The following is a 25,638-nucleotide window of genomic DNA, read 5'->3' as shown; positions in this document are numbered from 1 at the left end:
TCCTCCCCTCCTGTGACCTCATCACAGCTCCTGTGCGCACAGAGCAGCCATATATGTGGTGGCGGCTCTGCAGGTGGATGTATGTGGAGACCCCATTACTGGGCGCAGGGGGCATTAACCCCTTCAGCACGGAGACTCTTTTGGGGTCTTGTGTTGCCCCTTTATAAGAATCATAAGGATTTTGTTCTGTTTCCTGTAATAGATACATACGACCCAACTATGGAGAGAGGAAGGGAGGAAACATATTGTCCTCATAGTACAGGACCCCTTTACTGCTCCCACAGTGTAATGCTCCCATTATGCCCCTTATGCAGGATGTATGATGCCCCCACAGTGTAATGCCCCCATTATGCCCCTTATGCAGGATGTATGATGCCCCCACAGTGTAATGCCCCCATTATGCCCCTTATGCAGGATGTATGATGCCCCCACACAGTGTAATGCCCCCATTATGCCCCTTATGCAGGATGTATGATGCCCCCACACAGTGTAATACCCCCATTATGCCCCTTATACAGGATGTATGATGCCCCCCACACAGTGTAATGCCCCCATTATGCCCCTTATGCAGGATGTATGATGCCCCCACACAGTGTAATGCCCCCATTATGCCCCTTATGCAGGATGTATGATGCCCCCCACAGTGTAATGCCCCCATTATGCCCCTTATGCAGGATGTATGATGCCCCCACGCAGTGTAATGCCCCCATTATGCCCCTTATGCAGTATGTATGATGCCCCACACAGTGTAATGCCCCCATTATGCCCCTTATGCAGGATGTATGATGCCCCCACACAGTGTAATGCCCCCATTATGCCCCTTATGCAGGATGTATGATGCCCCCACACAGTGTAATGCCCCCATTATGCCCCTTATGCAGTATGTATGATGCCCCCATACAGTATAATGCCCCCATTATGCCCCTTATGCAGTATGTATGATGCCCCCACACAGTGTAATGCCCCCATTATGCACCTTATGTTGTATGTATGATGCCCCCACACAGTGTAATGCCCCCATTATGCACCTTATGTTGTATGTATGATGCCCCCACACAGTGTAATGCCCCCATTATGCCCCTTATGCAGGATGTATGGTGCCCCCCACAGTGTAATGCTCCCATTATGCCCCTTATGCAGGATGTATGATGCCCCGACACAGTGTAATGCCCCCATTATGCCCCTTATGCAGGATGTATGATGCCCCCATTATGCCCCTTATGCCGTATGTATGATGCTCCCACACAGTGTAAAGCCCCCATTATACCCCTTATGCCGGATGTATGATGCCCCCCACAGTGTAATGTCCCCATTATGCCCCTTATGCAGGATGTATGATGCCCCCACAGTGTAATGCCTCCTTTATGCCCCTTATGCAGGATGTATGATGCCCCCACACAGTGTAATGCCCCCATTATGCCCCTTATGCAGGATGTATGATGCCCCCACACAGTGTAATGCCCCCATTATACCCCTTATGCAGGATGTATGATGCCCCCACACAGTGTAATGCCCCCATTATGCCCCTAATGCAGGATGTATGATGCCCCCACACAGTGTAATGCCCCCATTATGCCCCTTATGCAGGATGTATGATTCCACCACACAGTGTAATGCCCCCATTATGCCCCTTATGCAGTATAATAGATGAAATTCATAGGAACAATAGTAGGGAGAGCAATATATATCATATATCAATCACAATAATAGACTCCTACCATTTATTAGGACTAAATATCATGGCCAGTCGCCATAAACATAACAAACAAAAAACCGAAGAAAGACGAACTAGAGGCCGTATTGTAAAACTACAATATTCTTTATTAGTATCTGTAAAGATGTGCGGTTGTGGATTTTAATAATCACCTAGACAGGTTATCGATGCAATTAGCTTTATTCCTTCCGGCCACGGTGAACAGCAATTCCAGGAAAATGTCCAACAGGCAATTCTCTTAGTCCTCGAGTTTCCAACCTGGGATCAGTAGTTCCACTGCCCTGTACCAGGTGATACCCACTGTCCCCCAACTTTTGGTTGGCCCACAGCTTTTTGTATCTCCCGCCGGTATATTGGCAGTCACAGCATATCCTCCTTCGGATGATGGATATCACGACCGCAGCCCGTGATACCACCCAGCTCTCAGTCCGACTTGCAATGAATCTCTCCTTTCTCCTGCACAGGGTTCAGCCCCCTGAATCCGCAGAAGACCTCACCCCTCCCTCCCCCAGCTAATTGTGCCTTAGGCTGCGTTCACACATTGCGTATTTCCCTGCGTTTTTTTACGCTGCGTATTTTCCTGCTTTTTTTACCTGCGTTTTTTTACGCAGGTAAAAAAAGCACCTCCATTCACACACTGCGTAAAAAAGCGCAGCAAAAAACGCAGTGTGAAATGAAGTGTGTCATGTGTAATGTATGTGTCTGTGTGTCATGTGTAATGTATGTGTCTGTGTGTCGTGTGTGTACTGTCTGTGTCTGTGTGTCGTGTGTGTCCTGTGCGTCTGTGTCGTGTGTGAGAGTGTCCCCCTAGCAGTGTATGTACAGACAGCTTCTGGCTGCAGTACATACACTGCTTTAAAATAAAAAACTATGGATACTCACCTATCCGATGGATGGGAGAGGCGTCCGGTCCGGTCCCGCGGTTTCCAGCATCTGCCGTGAAGCGATCAGCTGATTGCCACGTGACCGGCTTGTAAATCAACTGACCAGAAGCTGGTTACAAGCCAGTTAGCTAACAGCTGATCGCTTCACCGGCAGATGCTGGAAGCGCGGGACCGGACTGGACGCCTCTCCCATCCATCGGATAGGTGAGTATCCATAGTTTCATACCCCTGACGAAGCTGCGTCTGAGCAGCGTAACGCGTAGGGTCTCTGGTGCCGGCAGGTAATTATTCTTCCATATATTTTTTATTTACTTATTTTCTTGACTTGACCACTCAGGAATGCCTGGCTTGTTATTTATATGTGGATCAACTGTGCCACGTCATATATGACTTTGGTGACACAATCTGGCCAATACCTCTAAAAGATGGGCCCCCATTGCCAATAGACCATCTCTCCTACTCATTCCTTGATTCACTTATATTATTTAGGGGGGTTTGCTTTGTCATAAACACATATTTTGACTGGTTATGCTGTGCTATTTATACCAGGGTTGCTTAGTAGGTCTACATTAATCGAATGTTATATAAGTGATGTAAAATATACCTGTGGCACATAACATAGTGGGGTTTATTGCTATTTTTATGCATATTATCATGAATTCCCCCATATGAAGATTGCACATGTTTTTGCCTGTTTTAAATGCTTTTAAAAAATTTTTCTTTTGTTGTCTAAATGTAATCATGTAATAAAGATTTTTTTCACTTTTCCAACATTGGGTGTGCATGGTTATATATCCTGAGTCTTTTTCTTCCGAATAATTTTGTGTCTTTATATCAGGTTACTGTAGCACCCCTTTCTATTTGTGATTATTATTCCCCAGCAGTGCCCACTTTTTCTTTTTGTGTATCCATAGTTTCTCCTGCACCTCCATAAAAAAGTGCTGGAATTACGCAGTGTGTGAACACCGCTGCATAATTCCATCTCTTATAATGGGCACAATAGGAGAAAGCGCGGGACGCTGCTGCGTAAAGAATTGACATGTCAATTCTTTACGCAGCTGCGCTTTCGCGCTGCGTAAAATCACAGTGTCTGAACGTCAAAGTGAATTTCCCATTCACTTTGCTGGCAGACACAAGGCACATTGCGTATTTTGAAAAAGCGCGCGAAAATACACAATGTGTGAACGCAGCCTTAGTGGAGATATTTTCTCAGGTGGAACCCATCCCCTGGGTTTGCATGTGAGACTACCTGTGGTGACGGAGAGAACAATGGCCCAAGGTCTCAGAGATATAGTCACTGAATGGAATAGATACCTGAGGTTGAACTGATGAGCAAACAAATCACTAACAAAACACAGCAAGCAAATTTCTAACAAAACACATACTGGCCAATCATTATAGGGTAAATTGCAGTATCAATTTGCCTTACAATCAATTTACCCTATAATGATTGGCCAGTATGTGGGTACATATAGCCTTGCACATACTGAAGTGGTTCCACACTACCCTTAAGAGTGACATATCATACCAAGACAGATTTATACTTGTTCATTCTTATATTTATTGATTCCTGGATATGTAGGGGGTGTACACATATATATAAATTATACTCTTTAACTTATTGCTCTTACTATGTATCTTCCCTGCTGCGCGTCTTTATGCATAGCCATTTGCACTGTGCTCTGTTCACTTCCATGCCCTGTGATTGATTATTGATACTAATAAAGATCATTGCAGTTTTACAGTACGGCCTCTAGATCATCTTTCTTCGTTTTTTTGTTTGCCCTTATGCAGTATATATGATGCCCCCACACAGTGTAATGTTCCCACAGTACCGCCACCCCCCCACACACAGTATAATATAATTCCAGTGTCAGTAAATGCGACAAGAATTAGCAATAAGAAAGATGAGTCCATGAGAAACGTGTTCAGCTACCGACTCCAAGGAAGAAACTGCTTGTTGGCTGTGGCCTAAAATATATAGGTTTTATTAGTAGAAGTCAATGAAAATAACTGAATGTTGTAAGATAATAAAAATATCATTGCTGTTAGGGTCCCCGCCAATCTCTGTATTTCCTGGTCAGCCCCAACGAACTTGTGATTCATACAGCCAATCAGCTGCTGACGCAGTGAGTAACACAGCCAGTGATTGGGAGCATGGAGGAGATGTCTTAGTCAGCCATTCAACTTATGTTCCAGTCCATATAAGACTAGAGAATACAGCATCTACACCTTCTATCACCTGCTATATTTCCCCTTATTGTCTCCAGTAATTGTATTATTACATAGGATTTTTATAATGTTACATCTGCTCATCTTCTTCTCATTCAGGTGTCTACAATATCAGATCCTCTCAGTGAAGATCTCGTATATAAGAGAATTTTCCTTATTTACCCATCAAATATGGATATGGACAGAGACAAGATGGCGGAGAGGATATTACACCTCACCCTCGAGATCCTCTTCCGGTTTACTGGAGAGGTGAGAGATTCTGATGACGTCATATTACATCATTCTTATCTATGGGAATAACAGATGGACAGAACTGGAGAGGTGAGGACTCTGGAAATGTCTGGAGGGAGATTTATTAATGTGTCTCTCCATAACCAGGATTACACAGTAGTGAAGAAGACCTCTAGTGAGCGCTGTCAGGACCCTGTGTCTGAGGGATGGGGAAGACCCCTGAGCCCAATCACAGGGCCTTCTTCTCACCCCCTGATACATGAGGACATCAATGACCAGAAGATCCTAGAACTCACCTACAACGTGATTGAGCTGCTGACTGGAGAGATGACACTGCTAGGAATGCTGGGACATTATACAGTAACGCTATGAAGGGATTGGGGGGAATGATGGTATCATTGTATGTGTCAGGTTCCTATGAGGTGTCAGGATGTCGCCGTCTATTTCTCTATGGAGGAGTGGGAGTATTTAGAAGGACACAAAGATTTGTACAAGAACGTCATGATGGAGGTTCCCCAGTCCCTCACATCACCAGGTAATAGACAGGACTAAATACACACGGCCTATAATTATCTGTATGTAAAGAATGAATTCAGTCCCTGTATGTGTTTCTTCCAGATCTATCCAGTAAGAAGACAACACCAGAGAGATGTCCCCATCCTCTTCTTCCACAGGACTGTAAACAAGAAGATCCCAATGTTCCTCAGGATCATCAGGTAGATGAAGAGAAGGTGTCATGAGATCTCCTCTATGATGTGTAGACGGCTGTGAAGATCTTGTGTTCAGTCTTGTTTTATCCACCAGTATTATATGTTTTATACTTGTGTAATGAGAACGGTGGAGATGACAGGATTAGAGCTGATCATAGATGTGACCTCTCCATCTGTCTGTGACTTTTACAATATTTGTTTCAGGTTGAAGATCTGACCCATATTAATACTACAGAGACATATGTGATGGGTGATGAGCGGTGTAAAGAGGAGATACCTACATATGACTACCCAGGTGAGTAGTAACCACTAAATGCTGAGAAGTCACAGATTCTTCTCAGTCACCGGCTGTGGCTGCTTTATGGGTGATGTAGTCCGGACATATCACAATCGTGTGATCACCATTTCCCTCTAGACCACAACATATTTTAACACCCAAAACTGTCCAAATGACTTTGGGCATTAAAAGCCCTTTTCTATAGAATTTACAACCTGGAGGATCCACCTACCCACTGTGATTAGGAGACTTTGACCCTTACCTGCCCAGATCTGTAAACTACAAAGCCAAATGTCAGCGTATTGTGATCGACTCACTCAGCTTCTTAAAGAGGCAGACAGAGGAACAGTTTCTATTTAAAGTGCGACTGTTACCTCCAGGCCCACCCCACAAATACTCTAAAGGCTGTGAATTTTATCCTATGACCTCCTCCCTCTCTACAGTTGTTCAATCATTCTAGCACTAAAGATGGCTGATTTACCCCCTCGTGTGCTGGAACCTTTTTCCTATGTTTAATTACTGGAGCTAACAATCTCAGTGCTACACATCTCTCCTCCAGTACTTTACCAGTGACTTTGTCACATTATGTAGAATGTGCTGAGAAGTTAGAAAATCACTTGAAGAAAAATATTATGATGGGCCTGTAAAAGAAAGCGGAGGGTAATGATGCTTTTGGCTTCCTAGAACCATGATATCTTATTGGATGAATCTACCTTCTCTCCCTTCTGTGCTGCTGAATGTGCTCATATGGTCCCTACAAGACCAGGTCCAGTCTTTCTGACCAAACTTCACTTTATGACCTACAGCATTAAATGTGCAGTGAGGGGCAAGTGTGAATTTCTGTACAATAACAGCAGAGTTTCCCTTTATCCTGACTTTTCAATTTGTTTTAAAACCAACTAACTTCAAACAGGATTGTGATAAACTATACAGAAAACATTACACCTGTGCCATGATACATCTCTAAGCTGTGCGTGGCTGATGGCTGTAATATACATTTATTCACGCCTGCAGGAGATGTGTTGGCTCGAGCCCTGGTTTCATGGATTCGCTCAACGTCATAAATTCCATTATGTTCTCAATCCTAAGAAATTCAGATTACTGCACAATCTCTCCTGAAATGGGGGCACTAATACTTTCTCTACTCTCCTGGTCAGGACTCATAGTAGCTCCAATGGTCCAAACTAAATGAGTGCAACTCCATTTTAGTGTTGGAGCTCCCCCCCTCATACATATGTTGTTGTTGGGGATGTAACATTTTTTTTATCCTATGTCTATTGGTTTACAGATTTTCATTTTGTATGATTTGTGGTGGGATCGGCCGGCCTCACTTATGTTACTCAGTAACTCCTTGGTCTCTTTAAAAAAAGGTCTCCATTTCCTCTTCCAAATGCCAGATACTCAAATTTAAGACACCTCAGCTCTGCACTATTATAAAAAGTTTTCTTTGAATGTCTAATATTTCTTCTTGAAACTCATCTGACAGAAAATATTGGATTTTACGATAATTTAGAGTTTGTGGCTGCTGGTAATCTATTTACTCCAGGGAGGTTTCTCCACTAGTTACTCTTCTCATTTTTTTTTTACTGATTAAGGCTATGTGCCCACGATGCAGAAATGCTCCGGATTTTTTCCTGAGCATTTCTGCATCTCCCTGGCAGAAAAAACGCATGCGGATTGTACATGCGGATTGTACATGCGTTTTTCCTGCCAGGGACATGCGGATGTGAAGCGTTCTTCACATGCATTTCTACATGCGGGTTGACAAGCGCTTTCCAACCGATTTTAGCATCACTTGGAAAGTGCTTGACAACTTGGTCACACTATATAAATCCATGCAAATGACCCCAAAGAATGTCAAAAAATAAAAAAATAAATCTATACTTACCTTCTGATGGCCCCTGGAGTCTTGCTTCGTTCTGTCCTGGCTTGCCGGCTGCTTGCGGTACACTACACTGAAGGACCTGCCGTCACATGACTAAATGACGTCAGCGCAGGTCCTTCAGTCCACCGCGATCTGGCGGCAAGCGAAGACAAGGAGACCGGGAGCCGTCAGAAGGTAAGTATAATATTTATTTTTTCTTTTTTTCACAGGTTCTATGGTACCCGGGTCTGGATGAGAGTCTCCTCTCCTCCACACCCGGGTACCATCCGCACATTGAAACGCTTGGATTCCGCATGTACAGATGCAGCGCTTCCACAAAATAATTGGTAGTGCTGCGTTTTTTTCCGCAATGATAACCCGCAGCGGAAATTTCTGCAGCATGTGTACAGCACATGCGGATTATCATTGGGGAACATGGCAGGCCTTCTACCATGCGTTTTTTAAGCGTTTCTGCAGCAGTTTTGCCGCTGCGGAAATGCTTAAAAAACGCATCGTGGGCACACAGCCCAAGACTGTTCAGCCTAATCTTTTCAGTAGAAAATGTGATGTGTTATTGTCTATAGTCACAGTTTTTCCCATCAGCCTTTAACTTCTTTAACCCATCTACATGAATCTGGACTTACACAGAGACACCTAGGCTTGGGCCTTGGTGTGACCTGTTGTTCTGTGGAGTGAGAGATGAAAAATAGTCATTTGGCTGGGTCAGAACCAGGAGAGCAGAGAAAATACAAAATCGGAAGACAAAAAAGTAGTCAGTAGTGATGCTTGGTTACTTGTTACTCGAGCAATTTTCCGGCGGTTCCTTCCCCAACCCCCACCCCCCATATCCTCCGTAGGGCTGGAGGGAGTCTAAAAATTGTTCAGATCTATGGAAACAGTGCTGAAATGGCATGGGAACAGCATGGGGAAGACCCCTGGAATCATCTCTGAATTCCAGGTCGCCAGCAAGTGACCTCCACTATTTTTGCAGGGCCAGTAGGCATCTTGTGGACAGATGAGACCAAGATAGAGCTTTTTGGTAAAACACATCATTCAGCTGTTTATTGTAAATGGAATGAGGCCTAAAAATAAAAGAACACAGAACTTACAGTCAATTATAGTGGAGGGTCAAAGATATTTAAGGGTTGTTTTGCTTCCTCTGGCACTGAATGCCTTGACTGTGTGTAAGGCATCATGAAATCTGAATATTCCCAAAGGATTTTGGGTAGCAATGTAGTGCCCAGTGTCAGAATGTTGGATTGGCATCCTAGGTCATGCGTCTTTCAGCAGGACATATGATAAATTTCTGTGAACTTTGATGAATTTCTGAGTACAGATCACCGTAAAAATTTTGAATTGGTCAATGAGTGAATGGAAGAAATCAATTAAGTTATGAACTGTGGAAAGATGTGTGTGACCAGAATGAACAGTCATTTCCAGCAGATGCTACCACCTAGCACCTATCCCTATACTAAATGTAGCTAACTGTGGTATTAATAAGGAATAGCATAGATTTTTTTTTTTTCTTTTTTGCTTGCAGCAGCACGGAGTATAAGGCTATAATCCCTAACTAGATAACCTGTAATACGCTATCCCTAGTGCTATAGCTCACTCGTACACAAATTGCCGATAAGAGAGGTAATATTGCAGAATATAAAATAGATTTTAACCCGCCCCCAAAGAGTATTTTTTTGGGATATGGCAGCACCAAACTGTGAAGGAAAGCAAGCAACCCTGCCTGCTTTGTTGAATTTCTGAGTGTGGATTACATTAAAAAACACATCTATCAATGAGTTTTTTTGAAGAATGCAATCAAGTTATAGACAGTGTATGCAACGACAATGAACACTCATTTCCAGCAGGAGTATACATGTATATTGTAAAGAATGTTAGAAGTAGGTCTCTAAAAATTATTCATGCGGGCGTCCTAAATACCTTTAAAATAATTAATGGGGGTGTTGCATGATGATCACCCTGTTGATATGGTGGTGTAGGATGAGAAGAAGGAATAGGACAAAATAAAAAGAAGAAATCTTCACACCTATCTGGGTGTGAAGATTTGCATGGGAATAGACCAGAAAAAAAATGGATTTGAGTTTGTGTTCTGTTGCTGTCATCCGGTGGTGTTGAGAAGTCTGGGCCAATCCAGGCCTTGTTTATTTTGATATTAGTCAGCCTGTCAGCATTTTTAGTTGACAAGTGGGCGCACCTATCAGTTATAATACCCCCGGCGCACTAAAAACCCGCTCTGACAAAACGCTAGAGGCAGGGCAGGCCAGGACCTCCAAGCCGTAGTGAGACAGTTCATGCCACGTGTCTAACTTGGATACCTGATAGTTGTAAGGCACAGAGGAATCACGAAGGACGGTGGTACAGTCAGCAAGATACTCCTTCAGTATCTTCTAAAACTTTTCCCTCCTTGTCAGACTACCCCGTGTATCAGGGTCTGGGCACTGGGAGGGTCTGAGAAAACTGTCCCAGACCTTTGAGAGTGTTCCCCTGCTTCTACTGCATATGGCTTTGTGTGTCTGTCTCCCTGTACTCATTGATTGTCAAATGAACTGTGACCTCTACCATCTAAGTTGTCAGATGGGAATTTTTTATATTCTTCAACTAGGGCCTTCTGGTACTGCAATATTTTATTAGACCTCTCTGCCACTTGAAGGAGAGATAGAAAGTTCTCCATGTAGCATGGATCTAGAAGAGTGACCAACCAGTAATTACTGTTGCCCAAAATGTGTACAACGCGAGGGTCACGGGAAAGGCAGCGGAACATAAACTCAGCCATATGTGCCAGACTGCGAAGAGCCAAGACTTCCCTGTCCCCACCAAGATGGATGATTGTCCATCATCTCCTCCTCATACTCCTCTTTTGTCCTCCTCCTCTTCAGCCACGGTGAACAGACGGGATGAAGGTGGTGCAGGTTGTACCGTCTGTAGCGCAGGAAACCTGCCTGTGTTCCTCATTAGCACCCAATCCACGTTGAAAAGATGATACAAGGCTGGGCTGTGTAGCATCACCTTGTATAGTTTCTTGCCCATCTCAACTTGCTGCGCCTGCAAAACCTCCTCTTTGATTGTGAGCAGCGAGCGTTTCAGTAGGCAGAGAAGCGGGAGGGTGACGTTGATTATGGCGTCACCACTGCTCACTATCTTGGTGGAGTCCTCAAAGGTTTGGAGAACTGCACAGATGTCAGACATCCATGTCCACTCATCAGCTCTTATGTGCGGAGACTGACCAGAATTTTGACGGGCGTGTTGGAGCTGGTACTCAACAACTGGCCACTGCTGCTCACAAAGCCTTGTTAACATATGCAACATTGAGTTCCAACGCATGGTAACATTGTACAACAATCAGTGAGCTGGAAGTTGCAAAGGCTGCTGAAGCACAGCCAGGGTGGCGGAAGCTGTAGCTGACTTGCGGAAATGGGCACACGCAGTGTACTTTCACAAGCAGCTCAGGCTGATCATGGTAGGTTTTGAGAAACCGCTGAACCACTAAGTTGAGCACGTGGGTCAGGCATGGTACATGTGCACGGTTGACAAGCTTCAGAGCCACTTGCAGGTTCCCGCCATTTTTACACACGACCATGCTTGGTTGTAGGTTCAGCGGTGAGAGCCACAAATCTTTCTGCTCTGTTACAGCTTTCAACAACTCTGCAGGGGTGTGCAGTTTGTCACCTAAGCAGATTAGCTTCTGCAGAGCCTGTTGCTGCTTGGCCAAGGCAGTGCTGAAGTTTCTAGCTTCATATTATTGACGTTTCAGAGATGTGGAGGATGAAGAGGCGAAGGAGGTGCAGGAACTGCTGTACAAGGTGGGGGCAACCCTGATTGAACCAGGGCCCGCTATCCTCAGCATCGGTAGCACATGTTCTGTCCCAAGATCCGACTGGGTCCCGGCTTCCACAATATTCACCCAGTGTGCCGTCAGGGAAATGTTGCATCCCTGGCCACAAGCACTTGTCCACATGTCTGTGGTTAGGTGGACCTTCCTAGTAACTGCATTGTGAGGGCACGGGTAATGTTAAGGGACAAGTGCTTGTGTAAGGCAGGGATGGTACATCGGGAGAAATAGTGGCTGCTGGGGACTGAGTACCTAGGTACAGCTGCGGCCATGAGGTTGCAGAAAGCTTCCTTCTCCACAAGCCTAAAATGCAATATTTCCAGTGCAAGCAGTCTGGAAATGTGGCCGTTTAGTATTGTGGCCTGTGGGTGTGCAGGTGGCTGCGTATTTCCGCTTGTGTTCCAAGGGACAACTGAACGCTGCGCTGGGACAAGGACGTGAATGTGGTTGCTACGACAGGTGGAGAGTGGGAGGCATCTTCGCCTGCATCATGGACAGGGGATTGGCATGCACATACAACAGGTGAAGAGGCAGTGGTGTCACCCACAGACACTGTTTCTGGTCCTGGCGTTTGGCCCAACTAGTTGAGTGCTTTGCTATCGTGTGCCTGAGCATGCTGGTGGTAGTCAGGCTGGTAGCTGTGCTGCCCCTGCTGATGCTGGCACAGTATGTGTTGCAAATAGCCTTTTTTGGGTTAACTGGACAGTTTTTAAAAAAGCGCCAGACTCAGAAGACCTAACCCTTGGACTGGCAACTTCCCTCGTGCTGGTGTTCTGGGGAACAGTTGCCCGCCTTGTCTCTATGGTCACATCACTACCTCTTCCTGCCTGTTGCGGTACTATGGATCCCACCTTCTCTGCGCTGCTGTCTTTGCTCTGCTTGTCACCTTCCCAGATTGGGTAAGTAACCTCGTCGTCCACCATCTCGTCTTCCCCGTCCACACCCTTGTCTTCCTACTGACTTACAAATATTTGGGTATCGCTAAGTGTGATCTCCTCATATCCTGCTTGAAGCGAACAGGGCAAGAGGACAGAAATTATAAATGGAAATATAACCAGCCCTTCGGAGTGTCTAAGTGTGAGATCACTTGTCTCCAGGCACTCGGCATGGTGAGAGGAAGGAGGATCAGGGTGAGGATTATGTGGTCCAGACTCAAGACTACTGAGACTGGACCGTGTGGAAGACAGGGTGGTGCTGAAAACTGACTGGAAGCATTGTCTGCTATCAACCCAACAACCTTTTCACACTGGTCTGGCTTCAAGAGTTTTGTTCCACAACCCCCTACAAAGTGGGACAGGACGCTAGATCGACATGATGTGGGTGTTTGTTGTGCTACTTCAGCAGGCACAGTTTCCCCTTGCCCACAGCCTTAGCCTCTGTGTGCACCATCAGCATCACATCCACTTCCCCGTCCCTTACTACGTGCCTTGCTCATTTTAAATGCAGTATAATACACTGTGTTCCAAATTATTATGCAAATAATATTTTCTCAGATTTTCCCAAATTACCTATATGAATTGCAGTCATTGTAATTTTCCAGTCAAATAACTAAGAGTACAATTGAAAAGTTTTTGTACAAACTGCCTATGATAACAGTATATTTTTAAAAAAATAAAACCCTCAAACTGCACTCAAAATGCATGTTCCAAATTATTATACACAGCAGAGTTTTCAACCTTTTCATTTTAATAAAGAACAAAAAAATGGTCATTTTTGAAATTATAAGCATTAGCAGGTTATTACAAACTGAAATCAAACAGTTTTCAACTCAAAACTTTATTCTAGGTGATGTTACATTTGCACCTAGGACCCCTTGTTCGAAAGGAGCTTCTGAACTCTCTCGTCCATTGAATTTGTCAGGTTTTGGATGGTTTCTGCTTCAATTGTTTTGCATGAGGACAGAATACCCTCCCAGAGCTGTTGCTTAGATGTGAACTGCCTCCCGCCATCATAGACACTCCTTTTGATGATGCTCCAGAGGTTCTCAATGGGGTTGAGGTCAGGGGAGCATGGGTGCCACACCATAAGTTTGTCCCCTTTTATGCCCATAGCAGCCAGAGATGCAGATGTTTTATGTGCAGCATGAGACGGTGCATTATCATGCATGGAAATGATCTTGCTGCGGAATACACGGTTCTTTTTCTTGAACCATGGCAAGAAGTGCTGTTTGAGAAACTCAGCATACATTATGGAGTTCATCTTTACCCCTTCAGGGATCCTAAAAGGGCCGACAATCTCTCTCCCCATGATTCCAACCCAAAACATTACTCCACCTCCTCCTTGTTGGCGCCGTAGCCGTGTTTGCATGGGGTGTCCATCAACCAGCCATCCTCCACTCCATCCATCTGGACCATCGAGATCATATCATGCATGATAATGCCCCATCTCATGCTGCACATAACACATCTGCATCTCTGGCTGCTATGGGCTTAAAAGGGGACAAACTTATGGTGTGGCACCCATGCTCCCCTGACCTCAACCCCATTGAGAACCTCTGGAGCTTCATCAAAAGGAGTGTCTATGATGGCGGGAGGCAGTTCACATCTAAGCAACAGCTCTGGGAGGGTATTCTGTCCTCATGCAAAACAATTAAAGCAGAAACCATCCAAAACCTGACAAATTCAATGGACGAGAGAGTTCAGAAGCTCCTTTCGAACAAGGGGTCCTATGTGCAAATGTAACATCACCTAGAATAAAGTTTTGAGTTGAAAACTGTTTGATTTCAGTTTGTAATAACCTGCTAATGCTTATAATTTCAAAAATGACCATTTTTTTGTTCTTTATTAAAATGAAAAGGTTGAAAACTCTGCTGTGTATAATAATTTGGAACATGTATTTTGAGTGCAGTTTGAGTGTTTTATTTTTTAAAAAATATACTGTTATCATAGGCAGTTTGTACAAAAACCTTTCAATTGTACTCTAATAGTTATTTGACTGGAAAATTACAATGACTGCAATTCATATACAGTGCCTACAAGTAGTATTCAACCCCCTGCAGATTTAGCTGGTTTGATAAGATGCAAATAAGTTAGAGCCTTCAAACTGCAAACGAGAGTAGGTTTTATGAACAGAAGCATAAATCTTACAAACCAAAAAGTTATGTTGCTCAGTTGAATTTTATTAATTTTTAAACATAAAAGTGTGGGTCAATTATTATACAACCCCTATGTTTAATATTATGTGGAATAACCCTTGTTTGCAATTACAGCTAATAATCGTCTTTTATAAGACCTGATCAGGCCGGCACAGGTCTGTGGAGTTATCTTGGCCCACTCCTCCATGCAGATCTTCTCCAAGGTATCTAGGTTCTTTGGGTGTCTCATGTGGACTTTATTCTTGAGCTCCTTCCACAAGTTTTCAATTGGGTTAAGGTCAGGAGACTGACTAGGCCACTCCAACACCTTGACTTTTTCCCTCTTGAACCAGGCCTTGGTTTTCTTGGCTGTGTGCTTTGGGTCGTTGTCTTGTTGGAAGATGAAATTACGACCCATCTTAAGATCCTTGATGGAGGAGCGGAGGTTCTTGGCCAAAATCTCCAGGTAGGCCGTGCTATCCATCTTCCTATGGATGCGGACCAGATGGCCAGGCCCCTTGGCTGAGAAACAGCCCCACAGCATGATGCTGCCACCACCATGCTTGACTGTAGGGATGGTATTCTTGGGGTCGTATGCAGTGCCATCCAGTCTCCAAACGTCACGTGTGTGGTTGGCACCAAAGATCTCGATCTTGGTCTCATCAGACCATAGAACCTTAAACCAGTCTGTCTCAGAGTCCTCCAAGTGATCATGAGCAAACTGTAGACGAGTCTTGACATGACGCTTTGAAAGTAAAGGTACCATACAGGCTCGTCTGGAACGGAGACCTTTGCGGTGGAGTACGTTACTTATGGTATTGACTGAAACCAATGTCCCCACTGCCATGAGATCTTCCCGGAGCTCCTTCCATGTTGTCCTTGGGTTAGCCTTGACTCTTCGGACAAGCCTGGCCTCGGCACGGGAGGACACTTTCAAAGGCTGTCCAGGCCGTGGAAGGCTAACAGTAGTTCCATAAGCCTTCCACTTACGGATGATGCTCCCAACAGTGGAGACAGGTAGGCCCAACTCCTTGGAAAGGGTTTTGTACCCCTTGCCAGCCTTGTGACCCTCCACGATCTTGTCTCTGATGGGCTTGGAATGCTCCTTTGTCTTTCCCATGTTGACCATGTCTGAGTGCTGTTCACAAGTTTGGGGAGGGTCTTAAATAGTCAGAAAAGGCTGGCAAAAGAGATCTTTAATCCACACATGTGAAGCTCATTATTCTTGGTGCCTGAACTACTTCTTAATACTTTAGGGGGACCAAACAGAATTCTTGTGGTTTGAGGGGTTGAATAATAAATGACACTCTGAATTAACTTTTAACGTTTTTAAAAAAAAAATAAAAAAAAAACAAAAACAAAATTTGCTGCAGTGCATTTCCCACTTCCAGGCTGATCTACAGTACAAATGTCACAATGCCAAGTTAATTCCGCATGTGTCAACCAGCTAAATCTGCAGGGGGTTGAATACTACTTGTAGGCACTGTAGGTAATTTGGGAAAATCTGAGAAAATATTATTTGCATAACAATTTGGAACACAGTGTATTTGGCAGCTTCAACAAAATTTCACGATTATTAATGCAGTAAAGATCTGACCACTTCAGATGAGCAAGTTTTACTGCAATAGCAATATGCTATTGGTTAGCGGCCAAGTCAGGATGTATGTTTTCAACACACAACTGTCACATTTTAAATGGAGTATAATATTTTGCAGATTCCAAAAAATTTCAGGATCATTACGCAGTAAAATCTGACCACCACAGATGGACTTTTTCAATGCTTGCACTACATAGCAATGCTAGTCAAATCAACTAAGTGTGGCTGTATACTGTTAACAAACAAATGGAGCAGTAAAAATAGTGTAGTATATTGCTTTTCACAAAAATTAGCAGGATTAAGAGCAAAAAGGAATATTATTATCCCTGAGAACTAGGGCTATTGATATGAGTTACAGCAGCAGAAAGAACATGCAATGAAGCCTAACCTGTACTGCACTATCTCTCCACAAACTCTGCCTAACCTGCTAACAGCAGTATTAATATACATCAGAATGAGCCCTTACAAGGGCTGTTGGTTCAGATGAAATAAATACAACTAGTGTGGAATCCCTGCCTAAAAGAAGCTAGAATTCTCTGCATCGCTCAGCCGCAGCTCTCCCTACTCTGCCTATTTCTGGGGTAGACTGTGACGAGGGCAGGGTCCCTGGTCTTATATAGACCTGATGATGCTATGCGGTCAGCCATTCACTGTAATGTCACTACCAACATGGCTACGGCATTACAGTGACTGGCAGGCGATCCCTACATGTTAATTGGCTGCCTAAAAAGCGCCAAACATGTGAGGCTGGCACTCGAGCTCGCTCCCGAAATTTTAAGAAAAAAAAATACTCGCTGAGTACTGAGCATTTCGAGCACTGTGATGCTCGGGTAAGTAACGAGTAGTGACAAGCATGCTCGCTCATCACTAATAGTCAGTAAATGGGCCAAAGCCATATCAGGAACCAAACACACAAGCTGGGTGCTGAGTACAGAGGACTGAACCAGAGGAGAACAAGGCTGTATCAGGCAGCTTCTGGCAATATGCTTCCAGCTTTAGTAGTGTGACTTCAGCTGGATTGCACACACTCATATTGCCAGACTGGATGGTACTACAGGTCCCAAGCACCCTAATCTTAATGGCTGGACAGGGCCTGTGCGCCCAGAGCTTCTGGTTCCGACATCTCCATCACCAACGCCACCCGCAGAATGAATAAGGCGGCTCCTGGTGACAGAAACAGACATCGCAGGAGAAGATCCCAGAGGAGATGGGATACACCATTTGCAGAAGCCCTAATATGACAAAATGGCAGAAAACCAGAACATTAGAAATCCCCATAAAGTGACTCCATTTTATAAATTATAACCCTCAATGAATTAATCTATAGGACTAGTGACTATTTTGACTCCACAGACACTTTCCAGAAATTAGCACGCAGTGGATTTTGGAGAGTGAAAATTGCACATTGGCCATTTTATTACCCAACACATAGTGCCCATATTGTGCTCCAGGAGGCACACACCATAAATTAACTGGGTTCTTCTCACTATAGTAATGCCAAATTCATGGATGCTAAATGTGGTTTGGCACACTGCAAGGGTCAGAAGCAAGGGGGGCAATTTGTTTTTGGGAGTGCGGATATTGCTGGATTGGTTTATGGAAGCCATGTTTCTTTTTAAGAGCCTTTTGAGCCACTAATAATGTGGAAACCTGTTTTTCCACTGACAGATAATGGACTTGAGTGGGGACTTTTTTTTTTTTTGCAGGATGAGTAGAAGTTTTTATTGGTATTATTTTCGCCTACATAACATTTTTTGGTGCCTTTTTTTCCATATTTGGGAGGCAAAATGAACAAACAGTTGAACACCACGCTCCACTGGTTCATCCTATGAGGTTTTCTATTAGACTGTGAACTGTCATTGTCTTGGTAAATAATAATAATTTTTCTACGTAACTTTCAATTGTTACCGACAGTTTAAGTAGAAATGTTCACAAATATTACATTCAAGGATATTTTATTCAAAAATTATAACTGTTTTTATTCTTGGCAGATGACTGTACCAGGAGATCAGAGGGACAGCTGACATCATCAATTTTTAAATCTGATGATCTTGAGATGCCACAAGATACAATTGAAGTGAATGCCATTACACCAGATATACCATCATCATCATCCCTTCACAGCAAAGATCTGTCATCTGATCCTTTGAAACAGATCCTGTCTTCTGATTCATTACCAAACACTAAGGAAAATCAAAGTCACGAAATAAGCATTAAAAAGCAAACTGCTCCTAAAGCAAATAATCCATTTTCATGTTCAGAATATGGAAATAGTTTTCCTCTCCAAAAGTTTTTTCTTAAGAATGAAGACATTCACACAGCAGAGAATATATTTTATTGTTCCAAGTGTGGGAAATGTTTTAACCAGAAATCAAAACTTGTTCGACACCAGAGAACTCACACAGGGGAGAATTCATTTTCATGTTCAGAATGTGGGAATTGTTTTATGAAGAAATCATCTCTTCTTAGTCATCAGAGAACTCACACAGGGGAGAAGCCTTTTTCCTGCTCAGAATGTGGAAAATATTTTAGACATAAATGTAGTCTTGTTTTGCACCAACTAACGCACACAGGGAAGAAGTCTTTTTCATGTTCAGAATGTGGGAAATGTTTTAACCGAAAAGCGTATCTTGATAGCCATCAGAGAACCCACACAGGGGAGAAGCCTTTTTCATGTTCAGAATGTGGGAAATGTTTCAGATGGAAACAGCATCTTGATAACCACCAGAGAACTCACACAGGGGAGAAGCCTTTTTCATGTTCAGAATGTGGGAAATGTTTTAAATGGAAATCAGATGTTGTTATGCACAAAAGAACCCACACAGGGGAGAAGCCTTTTTCATGCTCAGAATGTGGGAAATGTTTTAGCTGGAAATCGCATCTTCGTAGCCACCAGAGAACCCACACAGGGGAGAAACCTTTTTCATGTTCAGAATGTGGGAAATGTTTTAACCGGAAACAGAATCTTGATAACCACCAGAGAACCCACACAGGGGAGAAGCCTTTTTCATGTTCAGAATGTGGGAAATGTTTTAACCTGAAACAGAACCTTGATAACCACCAGAGAACCCACACAGGGGAGAAGCCTTTTTCATGTTCAGAATGTGGGAAATGTTTTAACCAGAAATCAGATTTGATTAAGCACCTGAGAACCCACACAGAAGAGAGGCCTTTTTCATGTTCAGAATGTGGGAAATGTTTTAACCAGAAATCACATTTGATTAAGCACCTGAGAACCCACACAGAAGAGAGGCCTTTTTCCTGTTCAGAATGTGGGAAATGTTTTAACCAGAAATCCGGTTTGATTAAGCCCCAGAGAATTCACACAGGAGCTAAGCGTTTTTCATGTTCAGAATGTTTGAAAAGATTTAACTGAAAATTGTATCTTCATAAAGGGGTTGTCCACTACTAGGGCAACCACTTGTTATTCCTCATGTTTGGCCTCATTAAAATAAAAACACTCATACTCACGCTCTGTGTCATCGCTGTTCCAGCCGTGTGTGCACTCATGTACCTGGGGCTATTGTGAGGTTGCTACATCACCCAAGCCCTGCGCCCAATCAGCGCCAGCTTCACTGTCCCCACTTTCAGACATCAACAGGAAGCCACGGCTACAGCTGCTTTCTGACTTTCTGTTATTGTTCGATGTGTCCAAAGGTGGGAACAGTGATGCCAGGGCTGATTGGGCACAGGGCTTATATGACGTAACAACGTAATATAATCCCTGGAAACGCAAGTGCTGACACTGCTAGAACGCCGCAGGCATGGGAGGTTTGTATGACTTTTTATTTTAACAGGACCAAACATGAGGAATGAGAAGGAGTTGTCTAAGTAGTGGACAGCCCCTTTTAAAGATCAAAAATCCCACACACAGAGAAGACATTATCATACCTAGAGTGTGAGAAATGAATTACTGGAAAATCGTATTTTGTTGACCATCAAAAATAACTCAGACGGATAGAAACTATATATGTTATTGACAAATTGTACATGCGTATTGTGTGTATGTAAATGTGAATCAGAGCTCTGTGTATATAAATATGCATACAAGTGGTGTTCAAAAGTTCTGCATAGGCGTGAAGAAAACTATATATTTCATACTTCTGCATCTCTACAGTGAAACTGGTGGAACATATATGTTTTTGTAATCCCTCATTGTATGCCATACTCATTTTTGAATGTCCCAAGTGTATAAATTGTTATGGTATGCGCATTTTTGATATTTTTTTTACAGCATAACCATACCTACACCAGTACAGTGTGTAGAATGGTGAACAGGTTTCCAAGTTCATTAACTTCCAATGCAAGTTCACACAGACTTAAATTTTACTTTTTAAGATTTATTATTTTTTATTTAATTCAGAGTCCTGAAAATGGCCTTTTGAGTGCATCTTTAGCTTCTAATACTTTATTGGCCAGCCTTTGCTCTTGAGCACCAACTTGCATCTCTGTGGCATTGAGTGAACAAGCTTCTGCAGATGTTCACGAGTGATGATGTGGTTTCAGGCCTGTATCAGAGACTCATTCAACTCTCTCTTGGTCCTTGGCTGTTTTTTAGATATCTCTATTGATACCTTGTGCCACAAATTTTCAATTGGATTCAGGTCCAAGGACTGGGCTGGCCAGTCAATAGTAGCCACCTTGTTCATTATCATCCTGGAAGATATAATCCCCTGAAAACAGATGTTGAGCAGAAGGCAGCATTTTCTTATTAAGGATGTCTATGTATTTTTTTGCATTACCATACCCTCCACAATATGAAGCCTTCCAACACCATTGGCTGCCATACAGCTCCAGACCATTACTTTCATCGGATGTTTCACAGAGAAGCTCAAACACTGGCTTGTACTCTTCATGTGGAAACCTTCTCACATAAGATTTGCCATCATTTCCTAAAATGGAAAAAGTGCTTTCATCACTAAATAGCATTTTTTCCCCCTCCTCCTTCCTCCATTTTGAATATTTCAATGCCCACAGTTTTCGCCTTTGTCTTTGTATGGCTGTCATCAATGGCTTCTTTCGGGCCTTGTACCCTCTCAATCCTGCTTCCAAACATCTCTTCCTAACAGTTGATGTTGATACCTCAATATTGCTCTTTTCTTGCCATTCTCGCAGAAGCTGAGGAGAGGTGAGCTTTCGATTTTCAAGGGATGTTCTTATCAGTACTCTATCCTCCCCTTTAGTTGACTTTCTGGGCTGACTAGATCTGGGCCTGTCCTGGATAATTCCAAGCTGCTTATGTTTCTACAAAATTCTTACGACTGTACTCTGATTACAGCCAACCTTCCTTGCGATCTGGGGGTCAGTATAACCCTCTTCATGTAGCACCACAAACTCGCACACGATCCTCCGCTGACAAAAATCTGAAGGCTCCCATCATAAAGCTCTACAGTATGATTCACTAGATAGACCAACAGATAAAACAAACAAAGCAGCAGATGTGATGCAATGTAATGGAATGTGATTGGCTGCCATATCCAGGTTATGATTGGTCACAAGAACCTCATCTGTGATTGGCTAATTTTGGATCTGAAGCTGTACAATATTTAGTTGTGCTTTCAATTCCCATGTTGTTGCAATAATTTCAGGCAAAACTGCTTCAAAAGCTAAAAATATTACAGGGAGAGAATGCAAAATTGTATTCTGAACAAAACCATGTATAATGTCATATTAGCATCGAAGATATTCGACAGAATATCGTTTAAAACTTGAAAAATCAATTTATTCTATGCCTATGCAGGACTTTTGAACACCACTGTATGTAGCAGAGCTGTGTGTATGTAAATGTGCGTGTGTAGCAGAGCTGAGTGTGCATGCACTGTCCATGCAGCAGTGTTAGAAAGACCACATGGGCCAGGGTTCATCCTATTGATTGCCGTACTCCTTTCCGTTGGTATAACACTTCTCAGACAATGCAGGATAGGGGACCACACTCAGATAAGACTTTATTGGGTCAACAACAGTTAACATCATATATTACAATCCCATTGGCTCGCTGGGGATTAGAACCTCAGCGACTTTGGGGCATTTAGGGCCAATCTGCTGCCAACTACAAGGATGATGAAAATTCCCCATGGGACCTTCAGGATTTTAAGAGTGTTAGTGTGGAATAATGGGCCAAAATCACACCTGGGCAATGCATGTGACTAGTTTCTCCATACAGGAGGCATCTTGAAGCTGTCCTCTCCAGCAAAGGCTTTTATGTGAAGTATTAAATAAACTTAAGTAAGTGAGTTAAATACTTATTCCCTGTGTCATTTCTCATTATTACAAATAGCTTAATTTTTGGCCATCTTTGGTTTGATTTCTTTAAATAGTTGGGTCCAGAAAATATTTGGACAGTGATACAAGTTTGGGCATTTTATCTGTTTACCAAAACATATTTAGGATACAATTATATAATCAGTCTGGCCTTAAAATTCCAACTCTCCGCTTTAATTTGAGGGTGTTCACATCATAATTGGATGTAGGGTTTAGGAATTACAGCTCTTTAATATGGGGCTGCATCTTTTTCAAGGGACCAAAGGTAATTGGACAATTATTTCAAAAGCTCTTTCACTGGCTGTATGGGCTCTTCCCCCATTAATCCATTATCAATTAAGATGGTAAAAGGTCTTGTGCTGATTCCAGGTGTGGCTTCGTATTTGGAAGCTGTTGCTGTGAACTCATAACACAGAAATGAGCTCTCAATGGAAGAGAAAAGATCAAATCTACAAATGATCAGAAATATTAGGAGTTGCTAAATTAACAGCATGGTATATTTTGCAAAAAAAAAAAAAAAAAAGTTCACTTCTGAGCTTGGGGACTCAAAAAGGTGTGCACACCCACTGAAGGAAACCGTGGTGGATGATTGCAGAATCCTTTCAATGGTGAAGAAAAGCCCCTTCACAATATGAACCTACGTGAAGAAAACTTTCCAGGAAAAAGGTGTTTCAGTGTTTAGGTCCACCATAAAAGAGCAGACTTCATAAGAGCAAATACAGAGGGTTCACCACAAGGTGCAAAGCATTCTTTGGACAGATGAAACTAATATCAACCTGTATAAAAAAGATGGGAAGAATAAAGTTTGGAGAAGGCTTGAAACGGCTCATGATCCTGTCGTCACTGCATTCTGGGTCTTCTATCCTTGGATTACGATATTGGAGAGAGTGAGACACAGGACATGATGTATGTGTCAACAAGCTCTAAACTTTATTACAAACACAGGGTTAATATACACCCTGAAGGCAGGAAACTTATTTACCATATATGGTTCGATTATACAATTTAGCTGCGCAAGCAAAAAACTAGTTTCTGTATGCTTTGAAACATTTAATTAGACATATCTGGTTAGCAAGGCCACGTTATCTTCTAGCAAGGACACATCGATACAAGGAAGGAACATTCAGCTGCTGTTATTTTGACCTAAAGTAACTGTCAGGCTTCTATAGCATAGATGGGGTCTTTGAACTTGAGGGGCCTCATCTTCTGCTATAACATTCCATCGTTTTGTTCCTTCATTTATCAATATGATTCTCTATATTTTCTTTTAGTACAACGCTGAATACACATTAGAAAAAGCTTAAAAACCAAACAAACCACAAGGCACATTAGCAAAACCTGAAAAATAGCTTGCACTATACCAGCCAACCACCCACCGATACCTTTAAACCAATTTGCGGGATTTAGAAAGGAAAAGGTGTTTGCCCACCAGGAATCCTGATTCTTGAGGTTGGCCTCATCATAAAGCTTCCTTAATTTTACAACGTCTTCTGACTTGTGCTTCAGCGTCAGTACACTAGAATTGTCTATGTAATGGCAGCATGCGGGCCCTATTATCTGGCACATCCCTCCTTGTGCTGCTGTTAAATAATCTAGTACAAGGGTATGTTGGTTCGTGACAATAATCAATTGATTCTGTAATGCAAGAGATCCGTTAACTACTTCTAAAATATCCCAAATCTGGTCATCAAGATAGTCCGTAGCTTCTACTAATTTATCCCACATTTGTGTCAACATAGGGTATATAAATAATGCACTGAAAAATTTGTTTACCCCTCCCATTTGAACTATATGGGGTCTTCCACTTGGTCTTTCTTTATTGTCTGCTGATCGCTTATGCAGTGTATGTTTTGGAATAGACAAAGGATCTAGTAACAATATAAGTTGCGGGTGTCAATCTGGCTAAAGTACAAGTTCCTGTTACTCCTACTGGGAGCCACTTGAAAGCCTTGTCTCCACATACCCAATACATGGATGAAGGGAGATTCCATAATGCTGAATGTTGCAGTATTAGACTGTGAACTAAATCAACAAACTTAGAAACATTTGACATCATACACCACCCAGGCCCTTGACCTATAGGGGAACAATAGCCAGCATCAGGATTGCCACACGTAGGTGCACCTTTCTGATAACTTTAGCTTTCGTTACACTGTAGATTGCCAGGTACGTTGGCACAGGTATCATTTGTCCCGTTTTTAAAATAGACATTATTCACCCAATTAGAAGTGTGTAGATATCTTTCCAACAGGGAAGGTGTAAAGGCATCACTGCTTCCTGAAGTGGCATTAAAACTTATTTTTAATCCTTGTTCAGGTATTTTCCCTAAATTAGTAATTTTTGTTTTGTTACGAGGTACCCACTCCCCTCCTTTAAATGCTAAATACAACCTGGGAATTATTTGACCCGTCAGGTTCCCTTGCCACCACGGAAATTTTGTCCATCCTACTACGGGAATCCCAACAGTGGTATTCCACAGTCTCTGTGTGGCATTATTGGCCCAAGTATCTGAACAGTTCAGCCAAAAGTTTCTCTTCCCATGAGACTGGGACAGCGAGAAAGGGTATGCTAGTGGACGTCACAGGGGCATGTGTACATATCCAGCAATTAGCAATAGTCTGGTTTTGCTCCTTTAGTCCATCGATTAGAGCAAGATGGTGTTTAATGAATCTATTGTCACCTCCATCTGTGGTGCCTAACGTAGTCCATGCACCTGTGGTTGTAAGTATGCAGGTAAGTATAAACAATGTCATCATTCTTTGTCCGCTGGTTCTCCTAGTAACTTTTTGCAATGGGACGCGTGGATCCAGGTCTCTTTTCCCTCTAGCTTAACGGCTGTGCTTGTGGTCAGCAGAACTTGAAAGGGTCCGTCAAACCGTGGATCTAGGCTTTTCCTCACGTGTCTTTTTATAACCACCCAGTCTCCAGGTTGCAGCGTATGGCTGCTAGAG

General features: G+C 43.0%; 1 protein-coding gene across 1 annotated transcript; it reads left to right on the top strand.

Annotated features, from left to right (window-relative positions):
• Positions 1-14: 14 nt before the first annotated feature.
• Positions 15-21,198, top strand: LOC141197676 (uncharacterized). Its single transcript, XM_073662764.1, has 6 exons — positions 15-79; positions 4,930-5,151; positions 5,473-5,596; positions 5,680-5,777; positions 5,976-6,066; positions 18,418-21,198. The coding sequence occupies exons 2-6, from the start codon at positions 5,134-5,136 to the stop codon at positions 19,800-19,802; spliced, it is 1,716 nt and encodes a 571-aa protein (XP_073518865.1). The 5' UTR covers positions 15-79; positions 4,930-5,133; the 3' UTR covers positions 19,803-21,198.
• Positions 21,199-25,638: the final 4,440 nt, after the last annotated feature.

The sequence above is a fragment of the Phyllobates terribilis genome, unplaced genomic scaffold, assembly GCF_046119375.1.
Source record: "Phyllobates terribilis strain yellow unplaced genomic scaffold, ASM4611937v1 Scaffold_85__1_contigs__length_6476398, whole genome shotgun sequence".
Classification (NCBI taxonomy): Eukaryota; Metazoa; Chordata; class Amphibia; order Anura; family Dendrobatidae; genus Phyllobates; species Phyllobates terribilis.
The sequence above is the reverse complement of the archived record's forward strand: the minus strand, read 5'-3'. Positions and strand labels throughout refer to the sequence as shown.